At 24.2% G+C, this 22,055-nt stretch overlaps 1 protein-coding gene across 1 annotated transcript in view; it reads right to left on the minus strand.

Moving 5' to 3' along the window:
• The window catches only part of LOC113389001 (fasciclin-2-like), a 621,753-nt gene extending 600,039 nt beyond the window's left edge, over positions 1 to 21,714 (minus strand). The window contains exon 1 of the mRNA XM_026626031.1: positions 21,481 to 21,714. Within this exon, the coding sequence (XP_026481816.1) occupies positions 21,481 to 21,559 (79 nt within the window). The 5' untranslated portion in view covers positions 21,560 to 21,714. The remainder of the gene's footprint in view (positions 1 to 21,480) is intronic.
• Positions 21,715 to 22,055: the final 341 nt, after the last annotated feature.

The following is a 22,055-nucleotide window of genomic DNA, read 5'->3' on the forward strand; positions in this document are numbered from 1 at the left end:
TTTGAGAATTTTCAAAAAAAGTTCCAGCAATTTGCCTTAAGGCACCATGCCATGCGCCCCACTAATTTTATTTAACAATCCTTCCTGTTATTAATGGGAAATAATATAAAAAACTAAACAGAAAAACTACATATTCTTAGAACAAAGTTGAAAAAAAAACGTTGGGTGAAATTACAATTAGAATATCTAGGAAATGCAAATTTAATATAAATGCAATAGCTATTACAAAATACCTAATAAAATAGTATTTTATTAATTATATTATGACAATATATTCAAAATTTCATCAGCCTTTTATTAGTTGATTGCAATATCAATAATATTAATTCGTATTTAAAAATAGTTTGGTATTTATTATATATATATATATATATATATATATATATAAAGAAGTGTTAATAAGTAAATAAAACCTAAAAGAATCCCTAAAAGTCAGGTGTGCACCCTCAGGTAAAAATCTCAGGTAACTCTTCATATAAAAAACACATGAAAAGGGATTTATTTTTATAAAAACACACAAAAGAAATAGTTTTATGATGAAATTATAAAATCACAGTGTGTTTTATAATAAAAAAGAAACACGTTTATATTAAAGAAAATAATAATTAAAGTTACAAATTTTAGGATGTTATGTAATAATTTTTAGACTTGGTTCAGACTTTTTAGAATACCAGTACTTTTGATTAGTTTATAATAATATTTTTAAATTTTTAAAAATCTAAATTTATATAACAAGTTCGAAGACTTATTTATGTTACATATTTTAATCGTTTTATAATAAAAAAACACCTGTAGTATTAAAGCATTAAAGCAGACATTTAAGATATTTTAACAAAATAATAATTAAAGTTACAAATTTTAAACTCTTATGTAATATTTAGACTAATTTTAGTCTTTTTGAAGGTTGACAGTACTTTTGATTAATTTATAAACATAAAATTCAAATCGTTAAAAATGTCTAAATATGTAAAACAAGTTACAGTTTATGTTAAATATTTTATTCCAAAATTTCGCAAACAAAATATTTTTTAATAAGAAACAAACAACTATTGTATAGATGTGTGTACTATTTTTTTCAATATCAGTTATTATTTTTATTATTAACACCAAGATTATTTTTATTAATTAATTTCTTTCAAAAATATCTATACAAAATATTGAAATGTTAAAAAAAATATTCTTAAAAATATTTCAAGACTAAAGTTTTAATCTACGTGAATTATCTAGAAGAAGAATTACTGTGGGAAACGTTTGTACAATTTAAACAATTGTTTTTAAATGAAGAAATTTAAATTTTTGGGTATTGTTTCTTAATCTTTTATTTTTTTAGTTTATTGTTCATTAGACAATTAGACATAATTTCATGAGAAATTAAACAATATAACATTATTAGGCCTAAAAAATCGTAAAAAATAATAATACATAATTTTATAAAAAAAATGAAAAATTCAAATAACTTTACAAACATTTCAATCAACATTTTTGTTATTTAATTTAAAATAGAATAATATATTTAGTCCTTTAATTTTACATAAAATTTTATAAATGAGTGCATTTGTGTACATAATTCATTTTAGTTTAAATAATTTTAAAAATATTTCCTTTACTTTTTTTTCAAGGATAACACTGTTTTAGCAAAATACGAATCGCATCTGAGTATTTAAATATTTAAAAAAAAGTTACAGAAATTTCATTTATAAATTTAAAAATAGTATTATATATTAGTTTTTTGAATATAGTTTTCATACAAAATTTTATTACAAAATGAGCTTATATTTGTGGTCATAATTTGTTTTTGTTCAAATAATTTTAAAAGTATTTCCTTTAGTTTTTTGTCAAGGATAACACTGTTTTAGCAAAATACGAACCGCATTTGAGTATTTAAAATATTTAAAAAACAATACAGAAATTGCATTTATAAATTTAAAAATAGTATAATATATTCGTTATTTTTTAATATAGTTTTCATATAAAATTTTAGTACAAAATGAGCTGATATTTGTGTTCATAATCTGTTTTTGTTCAAATAACTTTAAAAATATTTCCTTTACTTTTTTTCAAGCATAACACTGTTTTAGCAAAATACGAATCGCATTTGAGTAATTAAAATATTCAAAAAAATTACAGAAATTTCATTTATAAATTTAAAAATAGTATAATATATTAGCTTTCTTAATAAAGTTTTCATATTTTTTTTATTTATATTTGTTTTTTATTATTAATTTTACAAGCCGTCGGTATAATAATATTAAAATAAGGCTCAAGTCAAGATTTTGCAGATTTAATATAACTTAAGTATTAGCTTTTTTATTAATTATTTATTTATTATTTAATTTATTTACTATAAACTCATTTATATTTAGTTAATTTTAATTATTTTTAAATATAACTAGTTTGTTTATGGCAAGTATTTTTTAAAAATTCAATAAGTATTTTAATAAGCTTTACAATACTTTTAACAATATAATTATTTTATTTAACAAAATTTAGGTTATTTTATGATATTCTAACAAATTTACGTGTCTTATATTATTGTTAAAATTATTATTATTATTAATAATAATATTATCATTATCATTTTTATTATTATTGTTAAGTATTTTTACAATGTAAGTTTTTTTCTTTTACAAATTTTTAGGTATTTTGATGAAGACAATATTTTGTTTCACAATTTTTAAGTGTTTTTAAAATTTAAGTTTTTAATTAACTCATTATTAAGTATTTTAACAATAACAGTCATGTGAAAATAATAATTAGAAAGAAAAAATAAATCAACATTTTGATTTATAAAATTTATAAAATCATAAAATTTTATTACAAAATGAGCTGATATTTGTATTCATAATCAGTTTTTGTTCAAATAATTTTTAAAATATTTCTTTTACTTTTTCTCAAGGATAACACTCTCCACATGTGAGGTCAGGACATGAAAAAAAAGTCCTTGAAAAAGTATTTGTTTTAAAAATAAAAGAATCCTTACGATGACGACTTCGGTCGTAATATGAGTCCGAGAAAAAAATTCTTTTCTTCTAAGGTTTCATGAAATACGATTCTTTGTGTCGAATGGATATGGTCAAAGTTAATTTAATTTAAATTTTTTCGGTTTTAAGGGTTCTGTATAGGAAATAAAATAAAAATATGAAATATTTCTTATTAATAAAAAGTTACAAAATTTGTGAAAAATTGTAAAAATGTAATTTTTGTTTGTATCTATTTTTTTTATCTATAAGAAAATAGTCCAAGTTTTCAGCAAGTTTTAGATAAAATTTTGTATTCATATCACAAACTTTATAAAGAATTTTACCTAAAAAAAACTTCAGGAAGAACTACTAAGTGTTGAAACTTTTAGATGATAAAAAATGTTTTTCTATCGTATAACAAAAACTTAAAAAAAACACTAAAGTCACTGTTTTTAGATAGTAGATACATGAGCCAGTTTTGTAAAATTTTGTAGTAAATTTTATATAGATCTAATAGACTTTAGATTTTTTTACATAAATAAAAACTTTAGGAAGAAATACTAAGTGTTGAAACTTTTACATGATAAAAAATGTTTTGATAAAACTGGGGGAAAAAATTTAAAAACACTGAAGTCACGGTTTTTAGATAAAAGATACATATAATATACATACAATAAAAATTCATAGTAAATTTGTTATGGATTTAATTGTAATTTTTAAAGTACAATCAAAATTACAAGTACAATTAGAAGTTTTTCACAAAATTAGCTCAGGGATTTTATGACCCAATAAAATACTTCATATCTTTTCAAAAAAAAAACAAAAATTCTAGTTTTTATTTTAGAAACTTGTATTATTATCTCTCGACTTGAAAGTGAAATTATTTTCAGTTAAAGAACTTTATGTGACAAAACTTTTTTGTACAAATCAATTTCCTGTAATAACTGTATATATATATATATATATATATATATATATATATATATATACATACAAAGGTAAAATAGATCAACTTTCATAATTAATATAGTTGTGTAATAAATAACTATTTTAAACTTACATTTGATAAATTATTTTGAACTCGAATCAGAATCTCTGAAAAAATCTTTTTATTAGAATTTTGCTACTGGTGCAACTTTCAACTAGGCAAAATTATTAAATATATATAATGTTAATTACGAATACCTATTTTTTATTGATACAAAAATGTAATAAACTTAATAATATTATAAAAATTATTATTTCAAATTTTTAATCCCCACCACATGGTTTCTTTCGGCAAAATTCTCTAACGCACAATTGTTTTTTTTTACCGCAACTTGCCACTAGGCAAAATAATTAAATACACTTATTTTTAATTAAAAATAACTATTTTCTGTTACCATATGAGTCGATTTATATAGCATTTGCAAATAGAACAATCGCATGTTTACAGAATTATCCACGAATGTTTGTTTTTGCTAATGCAAAATCGCAATCAGATACACCGCAGTTCAAAAATCATTAAAACTTTTATAATTAACTTTAACTTGTATGTGGAAAAATAACAGAATTTGCATAATTTCATACACGGTTTCGATTTGAATGAATAAAAAAAAATTGTGGTGTATGGCATCGTGCCTTAAGGCAAATTGCTGGTACTTCCCGTACCATAATCAAATTTTTGAGAAATTTTGAACGTTTTCAAATATATTATTACAGCAAATACTGTAACTTTCATTATTTTTGCTATCTTATTGTTATATCTGAGCAAATCAAATGTAAATCATAAATCAATTTATCTCCAGAACATTAACAATCGCCATTTCATTTCGAATTCAATTTCAAAAAAAAATAGTTGTCTAATTTACAAAAAATTGAAAAAGTGCTCCCGTATAGTTACAGTCTAAACGCATTTGTAAATAATTCTGTGCGACATTTTCACTTATACTGTGCTTAGCTTGGCGGCATTTTCACATTTTTCAATAGTTTTCAATGAAAATTGCCAGTACATAAACAGTCTAAACGCACCCGGGTCAACATTTGTACCAGAGTGGCGCTTAGATTGTGCTTAGCCTGGGTGATTTTTTGAATTTTTATCCAAAATTACAGAAAAAATTTCTGAAAAAAAAATTAAGAACAAAACAAATTTTTTTACAAAGGCAATTATTTTGTTAAAACAAGCAGAAAGTTCTTTGAATCATTTAAATCGAATGCCATTTGCCTGTCATTTTTTTACATTTAGCTCTGTATCTTCGAAACGGCTGAACCTGCCTATGCCAAAAACTAATCAGCTCATCTCTCTATCAATAGGAATCGAATGTTTTTTGAACCATTCAAATCGGTTGATCCGTGCGGCCGAAACTGGACGAAATATTGTATCCATACATACATACATACATACACCCACACATCCATTTTTTCTGAGGTATGCCAAAATGTTCAGAAACCTTCAAAACGTCGAGAAATGTAAAAAATTTCCTACGAGAAGTTAATAAATAAATAGAACGTTAGAAATGATGGTAATGAATGAATGGATATGGGCACCTTAATAGTATTCAATTCTAAAAAATATTTATTTATATTAATATTATTATATTATATTATACTAATATTTATATCAATATTAATAACAAAAATTTCAGTATTAATAAATAATAATAAAATTTTAATCCTCCTTTTACTATCAAATTTATTTTATACCCTACAAAATCCTCTAAGTCACCATTGAACCCTTTCCACTCTTTTCCCTAACTTTTACCATTTGATCTAAAAATTTTCCCATCTTTCCTCTACTACTAATTAGTGACTAATTAGTGTCAGCTCCGATTAATTTATTCGCCTTTTGTCTTCGGTTTCACTCGGTCTTTTGAATGGTGACTTTTCTTGTACAAAAGGCAACTAGTTGGTATAATGGTATTGGTATAAATGGTACTTATACTGGTATTGGTATATTATATAGGAAGAGACAAACTCTATCCGACTGACTGACTGATGATGCGAACGAATTGTTCCATTGTCTACGATTTAAGAGGATTTCTCTTTTCAGATGGGATTAAGTAATATCAGGGTAGTTGTACCTCAAAAAGGGTACGGGGAAAAATTTTATTGAAAAATCGACTTGGGGATTTTATGTCACAAACATTGGTAAGCCCAGAAAAATTCAAATTTTGCCACATAACAGAAAAATGTTATGGCAAGGCTATGTCATGACGAACTTTCCATACTAAATATTGACAAAAGTTATGTGGTTGATTGTAATTTAATCTACATAGAAGAAACAAGCCAGTACTTCATTAAACGCTTACAAAAATATAAAAACAAAGCAAAAAATCCGAGACAATTTAAAACTATGATTAGGGATCACATTAATACTTTGCAACACAATATAGACTTTCGTCCTACAATTCGAACAAAATTTATTCAAAAGAAGAATTATAGAAGGATCTTTTTTAACTATTTATACCAATAAGAAAATAAATAAACGGAATAAACTTAATACGCTGTGCGACACAAATCATAAGTTCATAGTTTGATGTGATGCTATAGAGGAGTAAAGTTTAAGATTTTTTTAAAAAATATTTGCATTTGTTGTAGAATGTTGCATGTTGCTATAATGATAACAAATATTAAAATCGATGACTTTTCTTGAAATTTGAATTTTGTTTTGATTATCAATTTTTTTTTGATAAATTTATAAATATCTCAAATATTTCCAAGAATATTTATCGATTTTAATGTTTAATGTCGTAGTAGATATATTAAAGTATGATATACTAAAATTGCAGCGTTTTAGAACAATAACAAATATTTATACAAAATCTGAAACTTTACTGCTCCATCATTTCAAATCAGAATATGTATATATGTGCATTAGTACTTTTCTCATAAAATTGTAAATATCTTAAAAATTTTCAAAAGAAGTTAATCAATTTTAGTTGTTAGCATTATAGTAGATATATTTAAATATGACATACTAAAATTTCAGCGTTCTGTATCAAACACAAATATTTACAAAAAATCTAAAACTTTACTCCTCCTTCGTTTCAAATCAGAATATGTATATATGTGCACTAGTACTTTTCTCATAAAATTGCAAATATCTTTAGAATTTTCAAGACAACTCATTAGTATTAGTATTCGCTATTTTAATAGATATATTAAAGAATAATATACTGAAATTTCAGCATTCTAAAACAAACAAAAATATTTAAAAAAAATCATAAACTTTATTATTATTCCATCGTATTACATCTGAACTGGTAGGTAATTTTCTCATAAAACTGCAAATATCTTCAAAATTTCCAAGACAACTTATTAGTTTTTGTATTTGTAACTAAAATAGATATAATAAAGAATGACATACTAAAGTTCCAGTATTCTGCAACTAACATAATTATTTTTAAAAAAATCTAAAACTTTACTCCTCCATCATATCACTTCAAACTACAAGCCAGTGCTTTTCTTATAAAACTGCAAATATCTTTAAAATTTTCAAAAACACTCGCTAGTTTTAGTATTTGTGACTAAAATAGATATAATAAAGTATGACATATTTAAGTTCTAATGCTCTACAACTAACATAAATATTTATAAAAAAAATCTAAACTTTACTCTTACATCATATCGAATGAAACTCATAAATTTAAATAAAATCTTTTTTTGCATGTATCAAATTTAAATAGTTAATTAATTAATATTTAAGGTTAATGAATGATAACAAAGCGTTGTTATGGCAACTAGAAATTGTGAAAATGCTAGGCTATTTGATGTAAAATCAGGCGCATTTTATATAATACAGACAAATGTTATGGCAAGGCTATGTTATGAAGAACTTTTCATACAAAATATTGACAAAAGCCATGTAATTGCTATGCAGTCAAGCGTATTTCTCAGGTTGTCAGACAAAAAACCTAACCCAAAAACCGCACAAATATCAAAAAACCGATCGTAAATACCAGGATTTTTCTGATCCAGCTCCATAACATACGAGAGACGTTGCAGTTTACGTGTAAAACGCCTGAATGCGCAGCAAATACATGACAATTTGACAGTATTCAGTGTGATTCAGTAGCATAATGTATGGAAGTTGGATTTTTTAAATAAATTTTATTAAAACGACCGACAAATTCATTCATTCATCCTTAATCAACAGGAAACAAAACAGACACAAAAAGTGTCTTCAATTAATAAATACCCAGTGACGACACTTGAATTAATGTTCCCACATTTGTGATCGAATTACAACATTGAATAAATATACATACACACACACCATATGAGATCGAATTTACTAAAAAAAACACGACAGTCAAGTGGGAAGATGAGCAAAAATTATATTAGTCCACAATTTGTTAGTAATTTAGTGGTGGATCTTTTAAAAATTACTGTTTTTTATACTTGTATATATCTTTAAATATATTAGTGTCTAAAATTCGATTCAAATATCAAATGGAGTCTTGGAAAAAGCTTAAAATAATCTTGTAATACAATATGTATCTCTGATAATAATTTTAAGAAGCCGACACTTATCTCAGATGGTTTCATATAATTTCATCTTGTTCTTCAAGTGGTAACAAGTGGTATCTGCTCCAAATATCATTTTACACAGACTAATTTAATACAGAGAATTTGTAATTAATATCTTCTTGTGATTAAGATATCTCATTTAGATAAAATTAATCAAAGATGACGAGTCGGTACTAATTGTAAAATATATTTGATGTCGACTGCTACTGTTGAAAAAAATATAAAAATGATAGAATTAATATTTGTTATATTTTATATAAAATCTGTTGTGAGTTTTATAACAAAAATAGTACCGAAACTTAAGTAAATGCTCCTGAAATTTGAAGAAAAACTGAAGTATGATTTTGTTGGTTAAGTGCAAAATATTTAAAAAAATAAAAATATTAGGTGAACATGTTATATACCAAAAGTATGTAAAAATTAATGCTCTACACTATTCTAGAATATACATAAACGTTATAACGTACAATAAACAAGATATTTTGAAAGAAAAACTAAAAAATTGCGCTCAAAATTAGTAAATCTCGAACAAAACAGTAGTAAAATAATTTTAAAATTTCAAGGCAAAAATATCTCGAAACTAAAACGTTAGCCAATTATATTATATGTAAGAAATTTGTAATATTTATTGTTCTAAAAACTTCTAGAACACATATATAAAATGCAATGCACATAAATCAAGATATTTGCAAAAGACTAAAAACATGTCCGCAAAATTTGTAAATATCATCAGTTTGTTTATGAAGCCAAATATCTCGAAAACCAGAAATGATAAACAAATGTGTTATATGCAGAAATTCTGACGAATTTAGCATTCTACAAAACCTACATACAAAATAACAATACAATACAAAAAATCTTAAATCTTATATACAAAATAACGCACTCAATTTGAGATATGTTCAAAAAACTGAAAAATTGTTCTCGAAATTGGTATGTTTTAGGAAAAACAGTGAGTAGATATTTATGAAAACACTTTTAAAAGCTTTATATCTCTAAAACGAAAAATATTAGGAAAAATCGTTGTTTGCAGAAAATGTATTAAATTTAATGCACTACAAAAATACATAAACATTATTATGCACAGAAATCAATATATTTGCAAGAAACTAAAAATGTGCCCTCGAAATTCAAGCAAAACGTTCTTTGGACCAAAATGTATGAAAACACTCATTTGAAAGCTTTGTATCTCAAAAACAAAAACTATTAAAAAAAGTTGTTATATCCACAATATGTATTAAATTTAATACTCTACAAAATTCTAAGAAAAATACATATACATTATTATGCACGTAAATCAAGATATTTGCAAGAAACTGAAAAATTGTCCCTAAATTGCTAAATTTCGAACAAAACAGTCGTTGGACCAATATTTATATAAACACTCTTTTGAAAGCTTTATATCTCGAAAACAAAAGATATTAGGAAAAATTGTTGTATGGAAAAAATGAACTTAAATTTATTGCTCTACAAAATTCTAAAACATACATATATATTATTTTGCATAGAAAACAAGATATTTGCAATAAACTAAAAAATTCCGAAGTTTCTAGCAAAACTGTCGTTGGACTAAAATTTATCCAAACACTATTTTGAAAGCTTTATATCTCGAAAACGAAAAATATTAGGAAACATTGTTATGCACAAAAAATGTATTAAATTTAATACTTGACAAAACTGTGAAACAGACATATACATTATTATGCACACAAATCAAAATATTAGCAAGAAACTAAAAGTTTGCCCCCAAAATTCAAGCAAAACGTTCGTTGAACCAAAATTTATGCAAACACTATTTTGAAAGCTTTATATCTCGAAAACAAAAAATATTAAAAAAAAATTGTTATATACAAAGTATGTACTAAATTTAATACCCTACAAAATTCTAAAACATACATATACATTTTTATGCACACAAATCATGTTATTTGCAATAAACTAAAAAAAATGGCCTCAAAATTAGCTGATTTCAAGAGAAAAAGTTTGAATTCGGCAAACCTAAAAGTGAATTATCTAAAAAACTAATAACAATAGAAAAATTTATTATACACAAAATATGTGTATAATTTAATATTTAATAATATTCTAAAACACACATATACATTATTACGCACACAAATCTAGATATTTACAAAAAACTAACAAAAACACCCTTAAAAATCACTACTAGTCGTGGAATCAAAAATCAAGAAAAAATGTTATATGCAAAGATATGTTTTTTTCAAAAATTTGTTAAAAAAATATTGATAAATACGACTGATTCTTTTATCCTTGGCAACCACTGAATTAATCCACTACATCCCCTACAAAAAAAATATAATTCCCTGACAAAATATCTGCATCTTTCATCAAATGATGGATGAATTAGAAAGACAGTCATGGGTCTTCTTTTAATTCCTGTCAAAATTATGACTGATCTCTGTCAATTCAGATGACGACACGTTTTTGGTGATGACTAATCCTATTTTATTAGTTTTGCACCGATCTCCCCTATTTGGGAATACTTATTAACACTTCATGGGGAGAAAATTTCATAGGGATTAAAAGAATTTCATAGAAATTGTATTACTATGATGTCATTTTTGTGCAAAAAATATTTTTTAACCTTGGTAGAAATATTGTGTGTCCTTTAATAAGAATGTCTGATCGAATTTGCTCCAGACGAGACGCCAAAATATGAAAAAATATAAAAAACACTTGAGAAAGTTTCAAATTACATTGACCAAAGTATCAAGTGATTTTTTTCGGGTTCTGGATATTATTAAATTAGTTGAGATAAAAAACAGAAACAAACTGAGATGATGATGTAAGAACTATAAAAATTGTAAAATTTTCAGAATATTTATGCAGAATGAATTTGTTAGTTTTTTTGCAAATATCTTATTTTCAGTGCTTAAAATCGTTTAAGTATATTTAAAAGTTAATCGGGAACAACATTTTTCATATAGGTTCAAAATTTATATTTTTAAATAATTTAAGAGGTTTTTAATACCAAATATATATATATATATATATATATATATATATATATATATACTAGCTAACCCGGCAAACGTTGTATTGCCATAAAAAATATGCCTAAATTGATAAAAAATTAATAAAAGTGCCAAAAATCAAATATTTAATAGATTTGGACTCTGATTCTTTGACAAATAGTTAAAAACTTGTTATAATTTTCAAAATTATTTGACATTTCATACTTCAAAAATTAATTCACTCGCATCATAGTTTTTTTTTGTTTATTATACTTTTGTCATGTCATATATGTCAATAAAATTTTCTTTCAAATATTATTTATTTGTTAATAAATTAATAATTATTTTAAGTCATCAATGAATAATTATATAATTGTTAAATTCATAAGTTTGGATAAATCAACACAGGAATATTGTGGAAATAAATATTTTTTTATATAAAGATCTGATTTTTGACATTTGCATTTTATTTCAAATTAATTTTAACTGTCAAAATATTTTCTTTTCGATCAAAATTTAATATAATATGATATAATATTTAGTTTGTCTAGTTTGTTTTTGTCAGATTCCAATGATACCCTCAGATTGTACTATTCCATTTTAGAGGTTACAATTTCCTGTAAGATTAGCATTTGCGATGACAGTCAAAATATATCTTAACTGATATATTAATAATAATATTATGTTTAAATTACACAAATTTCTTTACACTCCGATAAATAATTCCAACGCATCATAGTGTTTTGTTTATTTTAATTTTGTTTATGTCATTTTTTTTAATTAAAGAATAAATTAAATTTTAGTCTAAATCAACGCAGTATCTTTATCTAAATATACAGTTTTTTATATAAAATTGAAAAATAGTGAATGTCAATTCCATATATCCAATATGCACTAAATTTATAAATGTCAAAATATTTCCTTCTTGGTCGAAAATTAATATAATATGATAATATTTATTTTACAATAATGTTTGTATCTATAATTTGCTTGGCAATATTGCCTATAACATAACTTGGAATAATTAATTTATTTGGTTCTTATTGAAGTAAGTCGTTAAACATTTTTTTGTGAAATTTCAAAATTTTGTTTATGATTAATTTTAAATTCAATATGTCGCTTTTTTATTGTGATCTCTGATCTATAAGGTTTTGATGAAGTTTTGATTTCCGAAATAATTTGGTAAGCTAATCAATTAAATCTAAATCGTAAATCTATTTATATAATTATTTTCATAAATACTGACAAATGATATGTAATTTTTTTACATGTCAACATTTATTCAAATTTTTAAGCATTGATTTTTAATTAGATTTAAAACTGTAAACAGTGATTTTGAATATAGCATTTCATCAAATTTGGATTTAAATGTTGGATATTTCTATATATGTACATGTTTTTGAATTTTATTTTTTGAAATGTCAAATTTTTTTTTCAAACATTATATATCGAAATTCCCTTAAATTTTGACATTTGTCATTTTAGTGTTTTGTTTTTTTTTTGATCATTTTCTGTCAAAATTTTTAGAAATGTATAAAAATTATATATTTATATTTCAAATTTACTTTTCAAAATTTCCTATAACCTAAGTGGGATATATATGCACACGATGAGCCAATAAAATTTAAAATCGGTTCAGTAGTTTGGGCGTCCATCGCGAACCAACATCGTGACACGAGATTTATATATATATATATATATATATATATATATATATGGGGTGTCGATATATCATGTCAATGAAGCTAAATATTTATCGAATTAGTTACAATCTCATCCAAAATTGAAATAAATTAATATGGAAATCAGATTATACAAAGTTATGTTAAAAAAAATGGTTGAAGACAAATAAAATCAAATAAAAGTGTAAAATAATATTAAATTTTTAATAAGCATACTTATAAAATGTGATAAAAACTTGTATTACACATTTATATTAATATAATTTTTTTTCATAATACCTGTCTGACTAAATGTAATCTTTATTCTGATATCTGATTTTTCCGATTTTATTTAACATTTTGTAAATTCTTTCCATACATTTTAGTATCTAAAAAAATGCCATTTTCTCTCAATTATAATATTATATTTAGTTAACTATTTTATAATGAACACATATCGAAATATTTCATTTATTAATTCAATTTTCTCGAATGCAATTCGAAATATTTATGATGTGATGATAATTATACGATGTAATAAAATTAAATTCTGCTTTTCGATATATAATTATATAAATATATATATATATATATATATATATATATGTATATGTATATATGTATATGGGGTGTCGATGTTTCATGTTAATGAAGTTAAATATTTATCGAATTAGTTACGATTTTGATCGAAAATTGGAATAAATTAATATGGGAATTGAATTATATAGAGTTATATAACTGATGATTATTTTTTATTAAATAAAGACTACACATTTTATTATAGAAATTAATTTATTAATTTATTAGTTTCAATATAATAAACTATATACCACAAACAGTACAATATTGGCTTTTTATATTATAATTATTTATTTATTTATAAAAGTAATATTTATATATGCACTGTTTCTATCATCTTTAAGAAACGCATATGCAATAATTTTTATTCGATTTTCTATTTATTTCTTACAAATGAAATAAAACAGATGTCGAATGTTTACATATGTATTTTCGTATATATATTATTATCTGATGATGATACTCAGCCACTTGTCGAAACGTAAAGAAAAGAATACAAAATCAACATCTGGTTAACATATCTTGAACAGGGATGGTAAAGGGTAAAAAATTCTAGGGCCACAATAAAATATTAGGTTGTCAAATATCTCCCTTCCGCTTTTTTGTATTATAAAGAAAGAGCAAAAAAGCGGAAGGAAGATATTTGACAAACTAATATATGAGATACAGTTATTATTTTTGAAAATAAAATTTCACTATTGATTTTAACTTTTACTTTGAATTTGAATCATTCAAATCGGTTGATCCTTGCGCCCGAAAACGTGAACGAAAAATTGTATCCGCACATACACACATCCGTTTTTTCTGAGGTATGTCAAAATGTTCAGAAACCTCTGAAACGTGAAGATATGCAAAAAAAAATCATTTTCAACTTCCCGTAGGGCAAGTTATAGTAATCGCAAAAAAATCAAAAATGAAAATTTTTATATATCTTTACGTTTCAGAGGTTTCTGAATATTTGGGCATAATTTAGAAAAAATGGATGTATGTGTGTGTGTATGTGTGTGTGTGTGTGTGTGTGTGTGTGTATGTATGTACGTGTGTGTATGTATGTGCGGATACAAATTTTCGTCGACGATTTCGGGAACACGGATCAACCGATTTGAATAATTCAAAAAACATTCGATTCATATTGATAAGGAGACGTACTGATTAGTTTTTGGCGAAGACAGGTCTAGCCGTTCCGAAGATACGGGGCAAAAAGTGCCGAAAACGGTAACTCAGTTTTTAAGAGAACGGAGCGTTCGATTTGAAAATTTGAAAAACATTTCACTTGTATTGACAAGATGAAGAATCGATAAAATTTTCATGAAGGTAGGTCTAGCGGTTTCGGAGATATGGAAGAAAAAGTAAAAAAATGAGCCATTTGGCGGTCAAAAATGATCATTAGACATATGCTCATCAAATTATCAGATATTTTATAGAGATTTTAACAATAAGTATAAATTTTGTTAACATTCCTATGGGTTCCGTACCAATGTTTATCCGTTAGACGGCGACGCGGCGCTTACGCGCTTCGATATTTCGTCTATATGCAGTTAAAGCAGTACGATTGCTTTGAAAAAAATGTTCAGATCTTCCACAATATGTCAAAATAAATAATAAAAAAAAATTTTTCAAAAAAAGAAAAATTAAAAAAAAAATTTTTTTTTTCAAAAAAAAAGTAATTTTTTGTCCAATTTATAGTTTCTCAAAAATCTTATTTTTTCAAAGTGAATTTTTTTCAAAAATGTTAATCGTTTTTAAAAAAAATAATAATTTTTGGTACGGGAAGTTCCAGCAAATTGCCTTAAGGAACGATGCCTTAATTGCCTTAAGGAACGATGCCTTAATTGCCTTAAGACAGAATTTCACTTACATCTAGTTTATTTTTGGTATTACAAACCTCTTAAATTATTTAAAAATATAAATTTTAAATCCGATTAAAATGATTATTCATTTTTTAATAATTTTTTATCCTAAACCGTACTTTTGCCTTCACTGTTTTAATCACAAAATGCATAACAGATGGTAAGTTGCATTTCAAGTCAAGTGCAATAATAATAATAATAAGTAAAATGCAGACAGACAGATATAAATATATATTTATAGTAATAATGAGATTTTAATGTCGAAAACTTAATGTTTCTGAATAAGGAAATAATTTAGTATCGTCAGGATCAGGTATAAATCAGGTACAAATTCCTGTTAATAACCTGTAACCTATTAAATTTTATCTGTTTTGAAAATATTAAATTTCTGTGTGATTATTAGACAATTGTTTATAAAGATTTATTTTTATTCCGTATAAAGTATTAAATAGTTTTACAAATCAATTCAAAACCATGATTGGAGTGTAAGTAAATAATATAATAATTATATTAATTTTATAAATATTTTATAAATATTAATTTCATAAATATTAAATATTTCTGTGTATTTATGAGACAATTATTTATAAAGATTTATTTTTATTCCGTATAAAGTATTAAATAGTTTTACAAAACAATTCAAAACCATGTTCGGAGTACATATGAATAATATAATAATTAAGACACATAAGCAATTAAATTATATATGAAAAATATAATAATTAAGACACAGGTAACCTCCAAAATATATATAAAATAATTAGATACAAACAAAATTTAACCTCCCAAGTAATTATTAAAAGAAAATTGCCATAAATAATTAATCACAACTTTTCTATAGACTTTTCCCGACGACGTCGAAAAAGACATCATAATTAGAGCAAAAGCAAAACTGACTTGAAAATAAATGAAAATAAATGAAAATCAACTGAAATTGTAGGAAAAAAACGACATCAAAAGATGAAAAATGCTTTCAGCTACTAACTCGAGGCATTTGAGAAAATATTTTAAAGTAAATTGAATTTAAATTGGATCGAGGAGGAAAAGACAACCGGGGCTTATTAAAAATTAATTTTAGAGTCTACTAATTATGTAAAATAAATTGAAAACAAATATTTACACTAACAACAAGTGTAGCAATAAGGGAAAAATAGATTTGTGGTAATAAAATATTTAGGTACTTCAAAATTTGACCTGAAAGAAGCACCATGCATTTTTGAATTAACTTCTTTCTATCGAATAGGAAAAGACAACCGCTTATTAAAAATTAATTTTAGAGTCTACTAATTATGTTAAACAAATTGAAAGTCAATATTTACACTAATAACAAGTGTAATAGTTGGTAAAAAATAGATTTGTGGTAATAAAATATTTAGGTACTCCAAAATTTGACCTGAAAGAAGTAGCATGCATTTTTGATTTAATTTTTTTCTATATATTGGATCGAGGAGGAAAAGACACCCGGAGCTTATTAAAAATTAATTTTAGAGTCTACTAATTAAGAAAAATAAATTAAAAGTCAATATTTACACTAATAACAAGTGTGGTAGTTGGTAAAAAAAAATTTAAGGTAATAAAATATTTAGGTACTTCAAAATTTGACCTTAAACAAGTACCAAGCATTTTTGAAAGATTTTTTTTCTATAAATTGGAGGAAGGAAAAGACAACCGGGGCTTATTAAAAATTAATTTTAGAGTCTACTAATTCTGAAAAATAAATTGAAAGTCAATATTTACACTAACAACAAGTGTAGTAGTTGGCAAAAAATAAATTTGTGGTAATAAAATATTTAGGTACTTCAAAATTTGACCTGAAACAAGTACCATGCATTTTTGAATTATTTTTTTCTATCGAGGAGGAAAAGACAACCGGAGCTTATTAAAAATTAATTTTAGAGTCTACTAATTATGAAAAATAAATTGAAACTAAATATTTACACTAATAACAAGTGTAGTGGTTGGTAAAAAACAGATTTGAGGTGATAAAATATTTAGGTACTTCAAAATTTGACCTGAAAGAAGTTCCATGCATTTTTTAATTAATTTTTTTTCTATCGAGGAGGAAAAGACAACCGGAGCTTATTAAAAATTAATTTTAGAATCTAATAATTATGTAAAATAGATTGAAAGCAAATATTTACACTAATAACAAGTGTAGTAAGTGGTAAAAAATAAATTTTAGGTAATAAAATATTTAGGTACTTCAAAATTTGATCCTAAACAAGCACCATGCATTTTTGAATTAATTTTTTTCTATATATTGGATCGAGGAGGAAAAGACAACCGCTTATTAAAAATTAATTTTAGAGTCTACTAATTAAGAAAAATTAATTAAAAGTCAGTATTTACACTAATAACAAGTGTAGTAAGTGGTAAAAAATAGATTTAAGGTAATAAAATATTTAGGTACTCCAAAATTTGACCTCAAACAAACACCTTGCATTTTTTGGTACTAAAAACAAGTTCCATGCATTTTGGTATTAAAAAGAAGTTTGAATTTAGTTTTTTTTTTATTTAACCACATGTTTAGGCTTCTTTTTGGTCTAATTGTATATTTATTTGGTTTTCTCCAACTCGATCTAAACTATAAATACCAAAACCCAGGCTGGAAGCAAACTTTAGGCTATTTTTAAACCAAAAACAAAATGTTCCTTTTGTAAATTTATACTAGGAGATAGTGTTAGTGAACTTGTGAAGTAAATATTTAATTAAGAAAAAATATTAATGAATTTGATAATTTAACTAATTAGAAGAATATATATATATATATATATATATATATATATATATTCAAAGTATATATATATACATATTATATTGGTATGTCTATTTTGCTTTCAAATTCCTAAGAAGCAACTTTAACAAAACAAAGATTGTAGAAATATTTCTTAAGACAATTATGTATATATATATATATATATATATATATATATATATATATATAATATATATATACATATATAAATTGAAGATCAAGACTTTATAAATATTTTGTGTAAAATTATCTTTCTAAATAATAAATACTTCTTAGTCTAAAAATTTGTTTTGCTATGTAATATGTTTAAGCTCGTGCAGTTTGTTCAAAGAAATTTAAATTCTTTATATAATATAATAAATTTTACAAATTTAATTATGAGGTATTTTAATAGATATATTGAAGTACTAAATACTGAAATTTGAACATTCTAGACGAAACGATATGACTTTAGGAACTTTTTGAATGAAAAGTATGAATTTCTTCGATGATTTAGGGAATTCTTTTTGAAGCAACAGGAGCGAACAAATAATTAATAATTTTTTTTTTAAAAAATAGAGATTTACACAAATTTGCTATTATATTCTTTCATATATAAGCCTAACACAAGTTCATATCTTAAGATAATATTTTGGCAGATTTGTTAAAATAGTAAGTTTAAAAAATCTTGTTTGATTAAGCTGTTTATAATTTTAAAGGAGCGAAAAATACGAACTAATTTTTCTATAGGTAGCAAAATTTAAATGGCCTTTTTAAATAACACTATTTTAAAATCGAAAGTAATAAAATTCGCTTTTTCATTGAAAGTGTTTCAACAAAAAGCCCGAGGCAGTTTTTTTGCAAATCGTGACTCAAATGATTCACGGTTCATCAATAATAAAATTCTTTACTGTTCTTGATTTTTGTAAATATTAATAAAAATTAAATTATTAAAAGTATGTATCAAAATCATATAGATATTGAAAAAGGATGAATGGAAATAACTTTTTTGAAAAACAAAATTGTATAAAATGAGCAGTACAAAAATTTTAAGTCAATAAATATTAAAATAAAAGTATTTCGAACGCCAAGTTTTTGTAAAATAAAATGCAAAATCCACAATAATAAAAACTACCAAATTTGTTCAAAAAAAATGAGTATTGAATATTAAGTATATATAAAAATGATTTTTAAAGGAAAAACGCCATTTTTTCGGAGAATAAAAAAAGGCAAAGGCACTCACTAAAATTACGAGATTTGCAAATTTAATTTATTAAGCATTATTATGTTTAATAATGCGTTTTAAAATATTTTTTCCAAAGAATAAAGTCAGTCTTAGATGAAATGAATTCCAAATAAATTTGTCCTTGCAAAATTTTTAAAATACCAAATAAAAATAGTTAATTTTGTGTATAAATATTATTATAAAATATTTTAAAATTTAATCTTAATAAAATTGATGATTCAATTTTAAAATATTTTATTATAATAATAATACACAAATAAGCATGTAAATATCAATAATTAAGAAAAAATCAAAATGAATAAATTTGTAGTTAAAAAAAATCTGCAAATTCGACTTAATATTTATTTATATTTATATATTTAATAATTAATTATGAATATTACGCCAATTTTCCGTAAATAAAATCCAAAATCCACTCAAACCAAAATTAATTTAAAATTTAATATACCGAATTTTAGGTTTTAAGATATTTAAAACTACAATTATTATTACTATATAAATATATAAAAAAATCTGCAAATTCGACTTAATATTTATTTATATTTATGTATTTTATAATTAATTTTTAATTTATTTATTTTAAATTGTAAATAAAAATATTAGATTTTAATACATTTTTCAAGTAAAGGATCCACTTTTTCGTAACAATAAATGCACAAAATAAATCCTAATTTCTAATGTTACAAATTTTGTTTTGAATGCAGTTTTAAAAAAAATCTAGGAAAAACCGCCAAGTGATTTTACAAAAAATTCTAGGAAAAACCTCCAACCGATTTAAAAAAAATCTAAAAAAAAACATCAACCGATTTTAAACTAGAAATTTAAAAAGAATTAGAAAGAACTAGAAATACAAAATCTATTCTTCAAAAAATTGCAAAAGCTCACTTAAAAAATATTAATATTGTGCCAGACGAAAAAAAATACTGGTCATATTAAAAATTCAAAAATCCCAAAGATTCTAGGAAAAATAGTAAATTAGAAATTCAAAAAGAATTAGGAGGAAGTAGAAATACAAAATTCATTTCTCAAAAAAAAAAAATTGCAAAAAATCACCAAAAACCTATTAATATTATACATGTCAAGATTTAAGTATGTTTTGTCAAAAAACATTATTAGTCATAATAAAAAATTCAAAAATTCCGCTTTTTCTACGAAATCCTTTAAAAAAATTCTAGGTAAAACCTCCAACCGATTAAAAAAAAAAACTAAGAAAAAACACCAACCGATTTAAAAAAAATTCTAGTAAAAAGAATAAGGAAGAACTAGAAATACAGTATCTATTCTTCAAAAAATTGCAGAAATTTACTTCGAAATTTTATACAAAAATTCATTATAAAAATCTTATTATAACAAAAATTATAAAATTAGTCATTATAAAAAAAATAAAAAATCCCGCTTCTACTACGAAATACTTTAAAAAATTCTAGAAAAAACCTCCAACCGATTAGAAATACAACATCTATTCTTCAAAAAATTGCAAAAAATCACTTTAAAATTATTAAGTAATATTTCTATCAAAAACATCACTAGTCATAATAAAAAATTCAAAATTCCCACTTTTCCTACGAAATCCTTCTACAACCCCATGGGAGACCAACCGATTAAAAAAAATTACAGGAAAAACCGCCAACCGATTTTAAAAAAAAATCTAGGAAAACCTAGGAATTAGAAATTAAAATAAAAAGTAGTAAATAAAAAGTAATAAATTAAAAGTAAAATAAAAAATTCGAAAATCCCGCTTTTCCTCCGAAATCCTTCTACAACCTTCACGAGAGACTCCGACACTTTAGTACAAACACGCAACAAACCCTTGCAAAAACCACGTGCCAAACCTTACAGAACCTCCAAAAAACCACCTTAATCCCTAATTAAAACCTTTTAATAACCAAAAACTTTACACCAAACCAACAGACATAATAAATGACTTTTACATCTGACTTTTACATATGACTTTTATTCTGACTCACCTTTAAATTCCGAAGCCATTACAACCACAACGAGAACAATCGCCGCGGCACACCGCCGAACACCTGACAACGCCAACATGGTAGTAAAAGACAAATAAAAACACACTTTAACCTCAATTTATAATTATTATAAAGTTACAACGGGCACTAGAAAACACTTTGGTCACTTGTATTTAATGTATAGAATTGTTTTTAAATCATACCATCACTCGTTTACTAAACACTTTTGCGTAATAATTTATTTAAACTCGCGTACGTAATTTATTTATTTGAACTGTTCTTTACTCGAGAGCGGCCGGAGAGAGACTAACGCGTTTCGTGTCTGTTCGGGTCGGAGAAACGACGACGACTGACGAAGCGACGGCCGAACATGGAATGGTACCGAGAACTGGAGTGAAGTGTGGTGGGGATGCGTATTGGAATTTGGCGCGAGATTCAAATGCAATTCTTATTGGATTCGATAATATAAAGATTAATAAGTCGTTACTTTTATATCGGAGTGTATATAATTGTTTTAAAAATCCAGCATTAAATACGAGTGTTATAATTGAGAATGAAAAGCTAGTTATTTTTAG

The sequence above is a fragment of the Ctenocephalides felis genome, unplaced genomic scaffold (genome assembly GCF_003426905.1).
Source record: "Ctenocephalides felis isolate EL2017-DRISC unplaced genomic scaffold, ASM342690v1 CF-g0.4_SCAFFOLD_03573, whole genome shotgun sequence".
Lineage (NCBI taxonomy): Eukaryota > Metazoa > Arthropoda > Insecta > Siphonaptera > Pulicidae > Ctenocephalides > Ctenocephalides felis.